The 13,027-nt window shown below is 39.2% G+C and overlaps 1 protein-coding gene across 1 annotated transcript in view; it reads right to left on the bottom strand.

Annotated features, from left to right (window-relative positions):
* Positions 1–13,027, bottom strand: part of Negr1 (neuronal growth regulator 1) — a 750,157-nt gene that overhangs the window by 151,603 nt on the left and 585,527 nt on the right. The window contains exon 6 of the mRNA XM_021157844.3: positions 7,732–7,883. Within this exon, the coding sequence (XP_021013503.1) occupies positions 7,732–7,883 (152 nt within the window). The remainder of the gene's footprint in view (positions 1–7,731; positions 7,884–13,027) is intronic.

A 13,027-nucleotide genomic window follows, 5' to 3' on the forward strand; every position in this document is an offset into this window, starting at 1 on the left:
GGTTTAGGTTAGTTGACTCTGTAGGTCTTCATGTGGTGTTCTTGACGTCTCTACTCTTTCCATTCTACACCCCTCCCCACACCCACACTCTTATCTTGATGGCAGTCCTATTTCTCCACTTATCCTGTGCTTGATTTAATATCATGCTTTGTTTATCATAGCCCTAGGAACAGCATGCTCTATCACACATGTAGCATCTAGGCTAGGTCTGTGATGGCTTAAATGATACAGGTTTGTGTGAATATAGCTCGTGATATTGGTAAATCATTACCTTGGGCTATAATGTATTTTGCAGAATTCACCACCCCCCATTGTTAAGTTATGTATTACTGGACACAGCAAGAGTTTGCAGAAGGCCTCACTTGGGAGAAAGAGGGATTTTGTTGCTTCACAAAATAGAATCTATCATGTCTGACCCTCCCTGCCTGCAGCAATACTGTACTACCAGAGGTACAAAGGACTAAGTTCTGTGCTTGTTCTTCATGGTGGTCTGGAGCACTTCAGGCTCTGGCAGTCCCATTTCTGCTTCAGCTCATGAGGCCCATTTCATGTGGTTTGGAATGGCTTTTTATCCATCTGCTTGTGAACTAAAGCTCTAAACATCAGCTGGGAGGAAAGGTCTTCTTGCTTTTTGTTATTTTTTAACTCTGTTCCCACAAAATTATGTGCATTCACGGTGTGTTGATCTTGTCTGAATAGATCCAGACAGTATGCCACTGCATGGGACCATGTTGCTATATCAGAGTCTGTGTCAAAACCTCAACATAATTCTTGTCAGCATTTGTTTTAAGAGCACATAGCCAAGCCTTCCTATTAACATCTCAAAGCTACAAGGATAAAGCCCTAGGGCTCACACATCACTGTGTCCTTAGGAGTCCCCAAGGCTAAATGGATGACCATGTCTTTCAGCTTAAATGAAATCTTACTCCTTTTAAGTTGTAGAAGCAAAGGTCAGTTTTGATCTAGAATATAAAACATTTAAACTTGTGGTATCATCATTGCCTTGCACAAGATCAACTGCCTATACCAGGATAGAGTGGTGAGAGCCCACAGCAGCTTACTGGTATCTGGAGATATTTTAAGCAAGTAGAGAGCTGAAGTATTACTTTCCAGAAAAGCATAATCTGAGTTTGGCAAACCAGCCACAAAAGTCAGCCACCAGCAGCTCCGATCTGGGCATAGCTGCCACACCCTGTCTCCTTTCACCTTTGCACAACTGAAGTAAAGTCATTTTCCATCAAATTCCATATGCTCTTAGTAATATCTGAGAGTTTTCTGGACAGTTAAGGAGTAATATTTGTGAAAGCATTTCATATTGGACCTTCTAGCAGAGAAGTCAAGGCAGGTACAAGTTTTGTTGAGTCCTTTGAAGTTCTAATATATCATCTTTCTGAAGCAGATGTAGGGGCACAGGCAAGAAGGCCCTCAACATAGTCAAGATTTACTCTTCAGCAAAGGTTTCACACATACTTGGGAACACATTTACAGGGAGAGTGGGTATGCACATACCATAGCAAAGTCCCTATCTAGTCTGTGGTTATAAACGGCTTCCCTGTTATTATCCAGGCTGGACTTGTCCCACTCATGTGCACACACTGAGACTCTGGAGAAAGCAGCACTTCCATGAAGCTGTGTGCACTCTGATCACATTTGCCTCTATTCTGAATGATTCTTTCCTCAGCTTCTCTACAGATGTTGAACCTTTGCATATATACACTAAAGCCAGCTTATGTTTTTCGGTGAAAATGAGGAGCAAGGCCCTTGCACTGCACTGCACTGTTCTCAAAGACAGCAGGTGGAGAGGGAATTCCTTCTCACATGACAGTGAGCTCTTGAGTAACAGGGCCCACTGAGCTTCCTTCCTTTAAGGAATATACACAGAGTAATTCTTGTGTTGTGCATATCATAAGTGAAAACATTAGCATATGCAATTTTGAGTCCCATAGTTTTTACTTAACAAGGAAATCTATTATGAATAGTTGTCACACTATTATCCCTTATGAATTATATTAAAGAATGCCTTTCTTAAGCACTGAGCTATACAGGGCTACAGTGCTCTCTCTCTCTCTCTCTCTCTCTCTCTCTCTCTCTCTCTCTCTCTCTCTCTCTCTGTCCTTCTCTTGATTTTTCTCTACTTCTTTTTTTCTCTCATTTGCAGCAATTTAAAATTGTTTTATTGATAAAAATTGCTTAAAATCTCTGCTTAAAATTATAGTTCCTTTTACAATTGCAATGTAAAACCTTAAGAGGAAACATCTCTTTCAAATCTCAAATAGCAGGAAGAAGCAAGGCTCAAGTAGATGGGGACAGGGTCACAGCACTAATTCCTGGCTAGAAACTCACGAGACTGTGCAGGTCATAAAGTGACTGACATGTACACAACCTGTTAGAAAAGTAGGCTAAGCAGACCAGATCCTGTGGAAACATCCAGGATGAGGCTCTGATACTTCCTTACACAGACAGACGTCTAGAAAGTGGGATTTTTACCCATAACTCACCCCATCTCTATTTAACCTCAATATATAGAATGTGACATTTTCTCAAAGGTTTCCACAGAAACTACTCTAGAGAAATCACCAACCACTACAGATTTCTAAGAACAGTGGCTCATCACCAGTTTTTCTCTGGTCTGAGGTGGCAGAGCGCTCCACAGCCCCTGGCTTCCTACCATTCTCTGTCTTGTACTTCTCCCTGCTGTTTGCTCTTCTTGGAGATGTTGCTTGGATATGTATCCTTCATGTACTTCACTGTTCCTGTCTTTATGAGAAATCTGACCTGTTCTCATCACTGAATCTGCATTCTGTCTGAAACTTCCAGATCATCTCCTTCCTCAACTGTATACCCAACTGCCTACTGGACATAGTCTAAAACTAAAAATGCACAAAAATGAACCCCTGGTCTTTTCTAGGTGCTAAAAGCACTGGGCCTTTTTTCATGTTCTGATTCTGGTTAATGTTACGCACAGTAGCCATGAGGAGTCAGCTGAGTCCTGCTTCCTACGCTGTCCTATTCTCTGCAGATTTGGCCACCGCCTTACATCTCCTTGTCTCTCAGTTCTCACCTCAGCTACTGACTGCACCATTTTTATTTGACCATGTTATTTAAAATTTGTGTGGGGGTTTAGAACCCACACAGTCTAACAAAGTCTTTCAGAATCCAGATCTGTTCATACAATTTCTTTGTTAAAAATCATTTAATGACGCCAAGCCTAAAGTCAAAACATATATTCAAGGCTGTCCTGATACTTGTCAATTTGTCCAGCCTTTCTTTACAGTCTCACTTCTCCCTTTACTGTCTCTAGAAAGAGACCAGCATGACTTCTTGTCCAGCTGTTCATTCTTCCCTATCATCACATGAGCAGTTCTACATGTCTCTCTCTTCAGTCATCATTGCTAATTACTAAAGGCTGCCCTTAGCTCTGGGAGCAGAGACTCCTATCTGGCCTTGGCCTAGATCTGGGAACACAGACTCCTGTCTGGCTCCTGGCTGTGGGATGTTGTCATTTTGGTCATTTCCTCTATGCTCATCATTATTGTTGAGTGAATTTTTGAAAATTCTTCCTCAGAGAATGAGAAAATGATGGCCCAGATGATGTTTTGAGCTACACATTGGTTTTTTACAATTCAAATACTAATTTCAGCTTCTCTTGGTGGGTGGTCACTTCAGGGCCCTTGAGGCTAGATCTAGAGCCTCTTCTCTGTTGACTATTTTGCACTGGAGCCACTTATGCTTGTAATTCTCTCCTCTCCATTGTTTGAGCTCCTTGAGGGGAGATCTGTTTACCATGATCTTTCCAACATGAAGCCTATGGCTTTGAACATTGTAGACCATCAACACCCATATTTGACAAGTGAGCACTATTGCTGAATCAGCCATATGAGGGCCACATGGAACTTCATATTTGTTCCATCTTCACCCTTTAAAGATCCCAGAAGCCTGCACTATTATGCTGTGGACAGAACATTTAATGTAGAATTAACATCCACAAATCCTGGTCAGTGCATTAAGAGAGGCATGAGGCAAACTTGTGAGTTAGATATAGGAGATTATCTCAAGCCTATTTTCCTCCACCTTTCTCCCAAGTGGATTGTTTACCAGAGAAGCTTTCAGGTAAGCAGTGGATAGACAGTCATCATCATAAGTCATTTATCCCCCATATAGCCACAGTGCTGCTTCAAGTGCATTGAACTAAGAGCTAGTATATGTGATGTTACAATAACAATGACTGCATTTACTGAATACCTTCAGACAAAGGGACAGGTGCATTAAAGACATCATCTAAATTCCTATTGGGGGAATTTATGATTGCCCTCAGTTTGGAAATGAATTACTGAGGATTTGAATGAAACACATGTAACTTACATAAAGCAACACATAGCTGAAGTGCAGTAAAATGTAGATTTAAGAGAGATCTATTTTTCTCCTATGATGTAAAACACACACACACACACACACACACACACCACACACGGCTTTCTTTCTCTCTCCTTCCTCCCCCCACCCCACTCCTGTCTCCTTCCATCCCCTTCCCTCCACTCTTCTTCCCTCACACATGTTCATACCCAAATGCACTGACATCCTTTTTACATGGTTTCATTGATGGCTTTCCCAAACTTACACATTATCTTATATCTTTTTGTTGATCTGGAAAAAGAGATTGTGTAAATTAAAAGTAGACTGAAATGGTCTCAGGGTTCATTCTAAAGACTAAGGACAAACCTAGAGAGAGGACAGTTATACATAGAAATGATTTTTCAACTCTGTTTCAAGTGGCCATGATCATCTCTCATTCCATGGTGGTTTTGTGGTCTTAGATTTAGGTAGATAAGTGGAGCAGCTCAGAGCTTAAGCATAAAGCCAGCAGCAAAGACTCAAGCTTCAGCTTCACTACTGGCTTAATCTAATGACCTTTGCCACTGAACATACTCTTTCTAAGTTTTCTTATCTGTAAAGAGGGGATTGGAGAACCCCATCATTGACTTGTGTGAGGATTAAAAAGACAAATTCCTGTAAGAAATTAGGATAAAATCTGGGCCAGAATAAAATAATAGTAAATGTCATTTCTAATGCCTGGGACATTGCTTGGCATATCTGAGGCTAATAAGGGAGGCCAACAGCTACAAAACAGCTCATTCTTCATTGACTCATTAGTCCATTCATCCAGGGCTAAGTTTCTTTATTCATTAAAAATTTGCTAATTATCTATTAAATAGTATGTACTGTGTTTGGTGACTTGGCAGCTAAAGTGATTGATGAGACACTCATGCAGTTTTGAAACTCCACAGCACGCAACAGAAAAATTCAAATTGTGTAAAAATAGCTACAGTCTTTGGAGATGTTGTTTCAAGGTTACAGTGTTTGCCTAGTTTGCACGAATCATGAATTTGACTTCTAGTACCACAAAAGTGAAATAAAAGATAAAACAGAAACAATAATTAGAGTACATAATAGAGATACTTTAGTGCAGAAGAGCTTCAGTCATTGCAGGGAAGAATCCTCCATACACAGACACACCATCAAACTTCCAGGGCCAGCTCATAGTTATAGACAAAGTCTGTTTTTGTTAGCCAACCATTAACCTGTGTTAACAGGAATAAGTGAGAGAGAGAGAGAGAGAGAGAGAGAGAGAGAGAGAGAGATGATAGATGGGTGATATATAGATGATAGATAGATAGATAGATAGATAGATAGATAGATAGATAGATAGATAATAGATAACAGATAGATGGTAGACAGATAACAGATAGATGATAGATATATAAATGATAGGCAGATGATAGACAGATGATAGGTAAATTAAAGATGATAAATAGATAGATGATAGATAGACATAACATACAATCCTAAATTGTAAGAAATATTATTACTACTTCATTTTAGAAAATAAACTATGATTTAGAAATTTTGTTAGCAAGTTAACATGCTGTTAATTCTTAATTTTTCTTTGCTTTTTAAATCAATTTATTTTTTCAGATTTTTGAATATTTAAGCCATCTAAAATATTGACAATATTCTATAGAACTGTGAATATTTACATTAAATTAGAATTCAACCTGCTCCTGATCTCTTCAGTGGCTCTTGTTACTAATCACCATAGAAAACAGCCTCATGAGAAAAAAAATCTTAGCAAGAATTTTACAGAAGACCATTGCATGGCCACGATTGTTTTCATTTCAAAATTAGTGCTAAGAAATATTAGGAAATATTTAACTAAACCAATGAAAGAGTTGATATAAACTTATGCACTTGATTCTATATTAGAAGTTTTTTAATCACTCCAATTCAAAAGCTCATAAATTATAATACACAATGAAGTGTGTTCTATGTGAGATGAAAATCTTCATACCATTTTTGTTTCTACAAAACAGAAAATCCCCTGCCTATGATGAACTTCACAGTATTTGCATTTTCCTGGAGTAAGTTGTTATCATGGGGTAACATAAGAATGTGTGCTAGGTTACAGTAAGAATACTAACTTTGAGAGGAGACTCATTCAGATAACTTTGTGAAACTGAGGAAGCAGAGAGTCTGCATTTTTCTCTGAATTTTCAAATAAACAGTCAGCTTTAAAATAAGTGGTGTTTTATGGTTCTAACCATCTGTAAGTCACTCAGCTTCCACAAAGTACTAATTGTAGTTGCTGAGAAGAGCATTAATGTAGGATTTTCCCTCTCCTGCTGGTCCCTAGGGCTGCTGCTCAATCACTCCCAGTCCCTGAGAAGCATTAGAGTGAGCTCTAAAGACACTCGGACACCTTGAGGGCAGATACACTAATACGTCTTCAAAGTATCCCTTCCTTTTATCTGCTAAAACTTTTTGGAGAAAGTGGAGCATGCCCAGAGGTGTTCATATCTGCCTTTTCAATCTTTGGAACAGACGCCTATGACCCTGAGCTAAGAACATCATTGATGTGCACAGTACCTGTCCTTTGAAATCTATGACCTCAAGTTGAGCATGTGCAAAAGTGTTCTGCTCAGGCATGGAGACCCTCAAATTTCTGCCCATATACATAAATATAGGGTCTTTATACAACAACCCCACATGTCTTTTGTTAGATAAAGCAATGAAGACATTGCTTTACAAATGAGTCCCACGTTCTATCAGCAGGGGATCCACCTCCCTCTCTTCCTGACTGCTTGGTTCTGCTTGTTTTGGGCTTAAACCCAAGAGACAACCCATTATGTTACATTTGGATGTATAGAGAACGTAGCATTTTTCTTAATTAAACCCTACATTGTATTTCAAGATACAGTTTTAAGTCAATATGCTACATATGCAGATAAAATACTTTTCCAATGCCTGTTTACTCACTATCTCATTTTACATACAGCATGTGACTTTCTGGTGACTCCCAAGATGAGTGTCTACAGATGAACAACCAAGAGCAAACTCAAGTCGTGGTTCCTCCATGCTTCAAGAGAAGACTTTTTTTTTCTTAATAAACCACTACAGATAAAACTTCATTTAACTATCTTCAGTCAGAAGATGCACTTCATCTATTTCTGTAACTCCTACTCCTTTTAAACTCTAAGACTTTTTACATGTAAATGTTTACAGGTATCATAAAATTCTCAAACATCCAGATACTTTTGGAACAAACTTTTCTGTTCCTACATTAGGATTAGGTCTAAGCTAATACTCCGTGCTTGGGCTTCATTCCTGCTCATGCAGAGGAGTCTGGAGGCCCTTGGAGTATGCTTTCTGAGTTCTTTTTTTTTTTTTTTAACTTACGGTTGAGGGGCAGGCTCGCGTTGGTTGTACCCAACTTGTTGGCAGCCACACAAGTATAGTTGCCGAAGTGCTCCTGCGTCACATTGGTCACTGTGAGGATGGATCTTGTGCTAAAATTCTGAATGATAATTCCTTGTTGGCCATTGAAGAGCCTAGAGAAGAGAACATACTATAATTAGCATGTATGTGGGACATCAGTTTTAAATTCAGCTTAGGCAGAGATGCCATGGCAACCTGGAAGCTATCATGTGACCACACCCTCATGGATTGCCAACATGGTGTTAGTTCTGTTCTGCAACACTTCTCCTCCCTTGGTGGGTTTGATAGAGAAGACAGGCTTTATAGAGGTCCTTTGCTTTGATGGGTTGCCCTGCTACATGATAAACCAGACCATGTGCTCTTCATGTGTACTTTTCCTAGTGTACAAATTAACCCAGTAGAGCAAAGGCTTCTCATCCATGAAAACCAAGAAAGAGGAAAAAGGAAGTAGACTTAAGCTGCCCACCAAAAGCTTGGCAAATGGCTTCTGGGTCAGTTGGCTAGTTGATAGGAGCCTAAGATACTTCATGGGTAACTCCTCTGAAAACATGTGTTACAAGGATTCAAGAAAAAGTCAATACCATATAGCTGTTGACATAGACAACGAAGGCTGGGGGATGACTTCCTTTAACCTAGAGAAGGAAGTACAGCAATGTTGACAGCATTCAGTATCCTAAAACATATTTGCCCCATTTTTTAGGACTTTATAATTCCTGTAAACCTCTCCATGTAAAAATGTCAATAGTATCTGCTTGATATTGCTGACATCCTCACACTCTCTCCAGACACAGCACCTGAGGCCCGTGTTCAATCTGAGCTTGCATGATTCTATGTTGTAGTAACCAGTCATATTGCTCCCCATTTCTGCCTCTTCCTGGATCTACCCTTGGCTCTGACATCCTGCTTTTCCTGTCATTTAAACCACTTTCTCCTTATGCCATCTAGTCTATGTTTTCTATTATTTCTTAAATGACTGTCTTCTCTGTGTAACTCACTCTTGCATGGTTCTCTCAGTGTGGATACATGAGTTTATTTGTTTTTTGTTTTTGTTTTTAACAGATTGGATTGTTTGAATCTCCTAAAAAACGTCACACTACAAGGATATACTTTCTTTGATGTTAAAATTATACACCATTTGTAGTGATGTCTCAAGTACATGGAGTATTCTATAGGACAATGGGTTAGAATAATCATTAAATGAAGCCAAATTGAAGAAATTTTCTCTCTAAATATAAATTATGTATCAATGAGGATGAAACCAGATTCTATCTTCTGCTTGAGCAATGTCAGATTTATATAAATGAGACATGGTGATCAGAAGTGAGTAAATTCACCTGGTGAGTGGCCAGCTAGATTTTTCTTTCATGTATGATAGTTTCAGTATCAACTATGTCTGATCACAAAGAAGTTCATCTATGGTTTCCCTGGAGTTGGCACTGACTTCTTATTATCTGTATATTACACTGAATCGAGACAAACTAGTCTACGTGTAGTGCAAATCAGAAGTAGTGAGATATGATTACTCTCAGAATTACTTTACTAGCTGTAGTGGTTGAATTTGACTTATTCAAAATGCAAACTTCAATCATATTAACAAAACTATGAGTTGAATAAACATTGAACAAAATTTAAACTTGAGCAGAAATAATGATCCCCAATTCTAAATGAGAATATTGGATGAAAGTATTTTAAAATTATGAAAATATATGCTAAATTCCTAGTGCCTTGTTGTACACTTTCATGTCTCACATTAATAACCTTTAACCAATTCATGAATAAATGAATATAATTTGATGCCTGAGATTGAACCCGGGCTTAGTGAGAACTCTGCTAACTGGGCAATATCTGCACACATCCCCTTAATAGCTTTATTTTAAACTGATTATTTATGCCACATGTACAGATCACAGTTCCATTTTCCTGCCTACTTTGGTACTAGGGTTTAAGTCATTGTGCCCATGTCTGTTACAGACACATTTTCTGAGGGCTCTGTAATTCCCTAGACTCCTGAATCTCTGATGTGCCCCAAACCAGAACTGTCACATTTCTATAGAACTGAGAAGAAATGAACTAGAATCTTCCGCTGGCTGAACTCTGAGATATTTTCCAGGGAGTACATTGAGAAGCTCTTTGGCTCCATTGGTTTCTTTGTCATGGCTATCTCTCTGGATGAGTTGACTTTCCGTTTTCTGCCCTTCAATGAAGCAAAGCTACATATGTTGCTGAGTCATGCATGTTATAGCCCATGCTCTGTGCAGCCCCTCCTGTAGTGCTCTGGCAGCAGCATCTGCACCAATATCACAGTAGCATGCCAGAGTGATAACCCAACAGCCAGGGAGATGATGAGGACAATGAGCAAGAGAAGAGTCTACCCTCACAATAGTCTCCCGGGGAGCCTACTTCACTGAAATTAATGAAGTCTATAGCTAACTTCCTTCTACAGTAGAACGTTTGAGAACTGCTTATTCCTTACACAGCATTTCAGACATGCTCTTCTCCTTGAGTGCTTTGTAAAGCCGTCTTTGAGAGAGTGTGACTACTGAGGCTCACCTGATTGTGGACACTGAGGTGTACGTCCAGACAACGGGCCTCTGTGATTTTAATCACAAAGATCTTGCCCTGGAAGTTTTATCAAAGATTCAATGCAATTTTGAAAATATTTACTAAATCAATATAAAAGGTGAGTTCCATGTCAAGTGATCAAAGATAGATTAACACAAACTCTGCCCTTCCAAATGCTGAAGCTGAGGGAAAAAAGTAGCCCAGGCCATAGATGACCCCACCCCAGTAACTGAATGTCAAAACATGAGTCCCACCTAAATGCTATAGCATTTAATTTTAATTGATGACTTTTTTTCTTTTTGAAGATTTTATCCAAGATGTTTTCCTATAATTTTATGTTTTATTAAGAGACTCTTTTTTGGATGAGGACATACTAAAGTTGGTGCAACACTGCTCTATAGCATGAAAACCTGGGTTTTATCTCCAACATTGCATAATATGGGTGTGATAGCATATACTTCAAATTAGGTGGTAGAAACAGGATGATACCTCTGATGCTTCAAAGTGATCCTTAGCTACTAAGGAAACTGGGGGTTAACCTGGGCTACATAAGGTCCCATAGAAATATAGATAGAAATATAGAAATTAGATGGATAGATAGAAGATAGATAGATGATAGATAGATGGATAGATAGGTGGATAGGTGGATAGATGGATAGATCAATAGATTATAGATAGATGGATAGATAGATAATAGATTGATAGGTTATAGATAGATAGATGATAGAATTATTCTTATATTGTCTTATATTGACAGGTTATTTATTTCTTATAGACTTTCCCTAAAATGGAAGAGAATCTTTACTGAATTCGGAGTTAAAAGTCACATACCAGGTTTCCTGTTCTTTATACGAGCAAATGTACTTATATGGAAGTGCTTGGGCATGTGTCCTTGCTTACTCTTACCAGGGGAGCTTGGGTAAGATCCCACAATCACTGCAGATCCTGCTGTTGTCCACCCCTGGCACCAGCTGAAGTTTGGTCCATACTGAACCCATTACTCTGACTCTCATATGTCTTTGGCCAATGCCTCATAAATCTGTGGACTGTAGACTGCTTGACTTGCCAGCATCTGCTGCAGGTTCCCGTGAGCACAGCTCCAAAAGGAACTACTGTATTAAAACAGAGTCCTGTATTATCTCACACCAGAGGTAACAAAGGGAACCAGGCATGCTTAATTATCAAATGATAACAAATTACCCTCATTATCTCTTTTGGACTCTAGATATCTAAGGTGACTAAGAAACCCAGCAGCATAGTCACCAGAGAAAAACCCAACCACATAGTGTCAGTATCAATTGCTAAGATTGCAAAAATAACTAGGGCAATGGCATTGTGTCTTGCTCAGTCTCAGGCCTGCCTCGCTTCATGTTTGTGATTATTGTCTGCTCTTTCTTTCTAGGTCAGAATCAACAATAAATGACACAGGACCAGAGCCGTGACTGTATTTCTAGTCTCATTGTATACAGGAAAGCTTTACATATACTTAGAAGATGGCAGTCATGCTCAATACATTTATAACTGAAATTCTTCAGTATTTGTTCATGCATGTGTGGTAAGAGTGGGAAGCCAACATTCATTCATGAACACTTTCTGTGAACATGAAATGAATGTTCTCAGCAACCCTGGGAGATAGGTGTTATTAGTCCTAGTTTAGAGATGAGGAGACAGAAGTTTAGAAAAATTAAGCTAATTCATTTTCTAATCATCCAATAATTGACACAACTACTGATATTCAAATGTGGATCTCCTTGGACTGCTGGTGTCCACTCCTGGCAGTTAGCGCTGACATCTTCAAGCAGAAACCGGATGTTATGTTTGAGTTTGGTAGACAGCTCAGAAAGCATGAGTGCTTCAGGAAAGTTGAGTTGGGCCTTAGAACAAAGCTACTGGAGCTAAATAGCTAACTGATATGCTGTAGGCAAGCCAAGAAAGCTGGGATCAATCCAGGGGGTGAGTCTCATGGGGTGGAGAGTCAACAAAACAGCAAGCTTTCATTCCCGGGGCTTTATGGATATCGTTCTGGGATGGAGGCTCATTACTAGTTCTGGGGCTTAGTTCTGCCTTGAGCGAAGCTTTTTACACAGCTGCCATTTTTTCTCCCTTGAGTCAGTCTCTCAGGCTGCACATAGCCCCAGCACATACCCCATTGGCAGCAGTTACTGTCTGTGATTTCATCTCTCAGCCCACTATAAAATGGAAAGGGGAAAAAAATCTCTCCTGCACAACATGGTCAAGAACAGCAAAAATCAGCTATGGGCCAAAAATGTGGTTTCTTTAGTTATAAAATGGTCTTTACTGTTCAAGTTCTGGTAGAGTTGTGGTATTGCTGAGCTCCACTAGACTTGGCTGGGTCCCCACATCTAACACAGATTTATTTGCACATCTTCCTACATGTTTGTGAGTACTTCAGATTCATGCCCATCTTGCCTGGGAGTCTGGAATTGCATAATGAAAATATTTTTCAATGCTTTTATTATGTATTTGATTCTAAGAACATCATACAAGAGTGCTAGTGTTGGCCTCTTAAAATGTGGGCACACAGTGACTACTGAATGCTTGGTTGCTTGAATTAGTTCATTATATCTTGGTAAACCTTCATGATTTTATCTGTGAAGTGGAAGAAGCTAACCCAGTAGCCAACTGTGGATGGAAAATGGTTTAAAGTAATAATGTGTACTCTTTAAGTACATGT

This window comes from Mus caroli, unplaced genomic scaffold (assembly GCF_978045245.1).
Source record: "Mus caroli unplaced genomic scaffold, Mus_caroli_1 scaffold_3, whole genome shotgun sequence".
Lineage (NCBI taxonomy): Eukaryota > Metazoa > Chordata > Mammalia > Rodentia > Muridae > Mus > Mus caroli.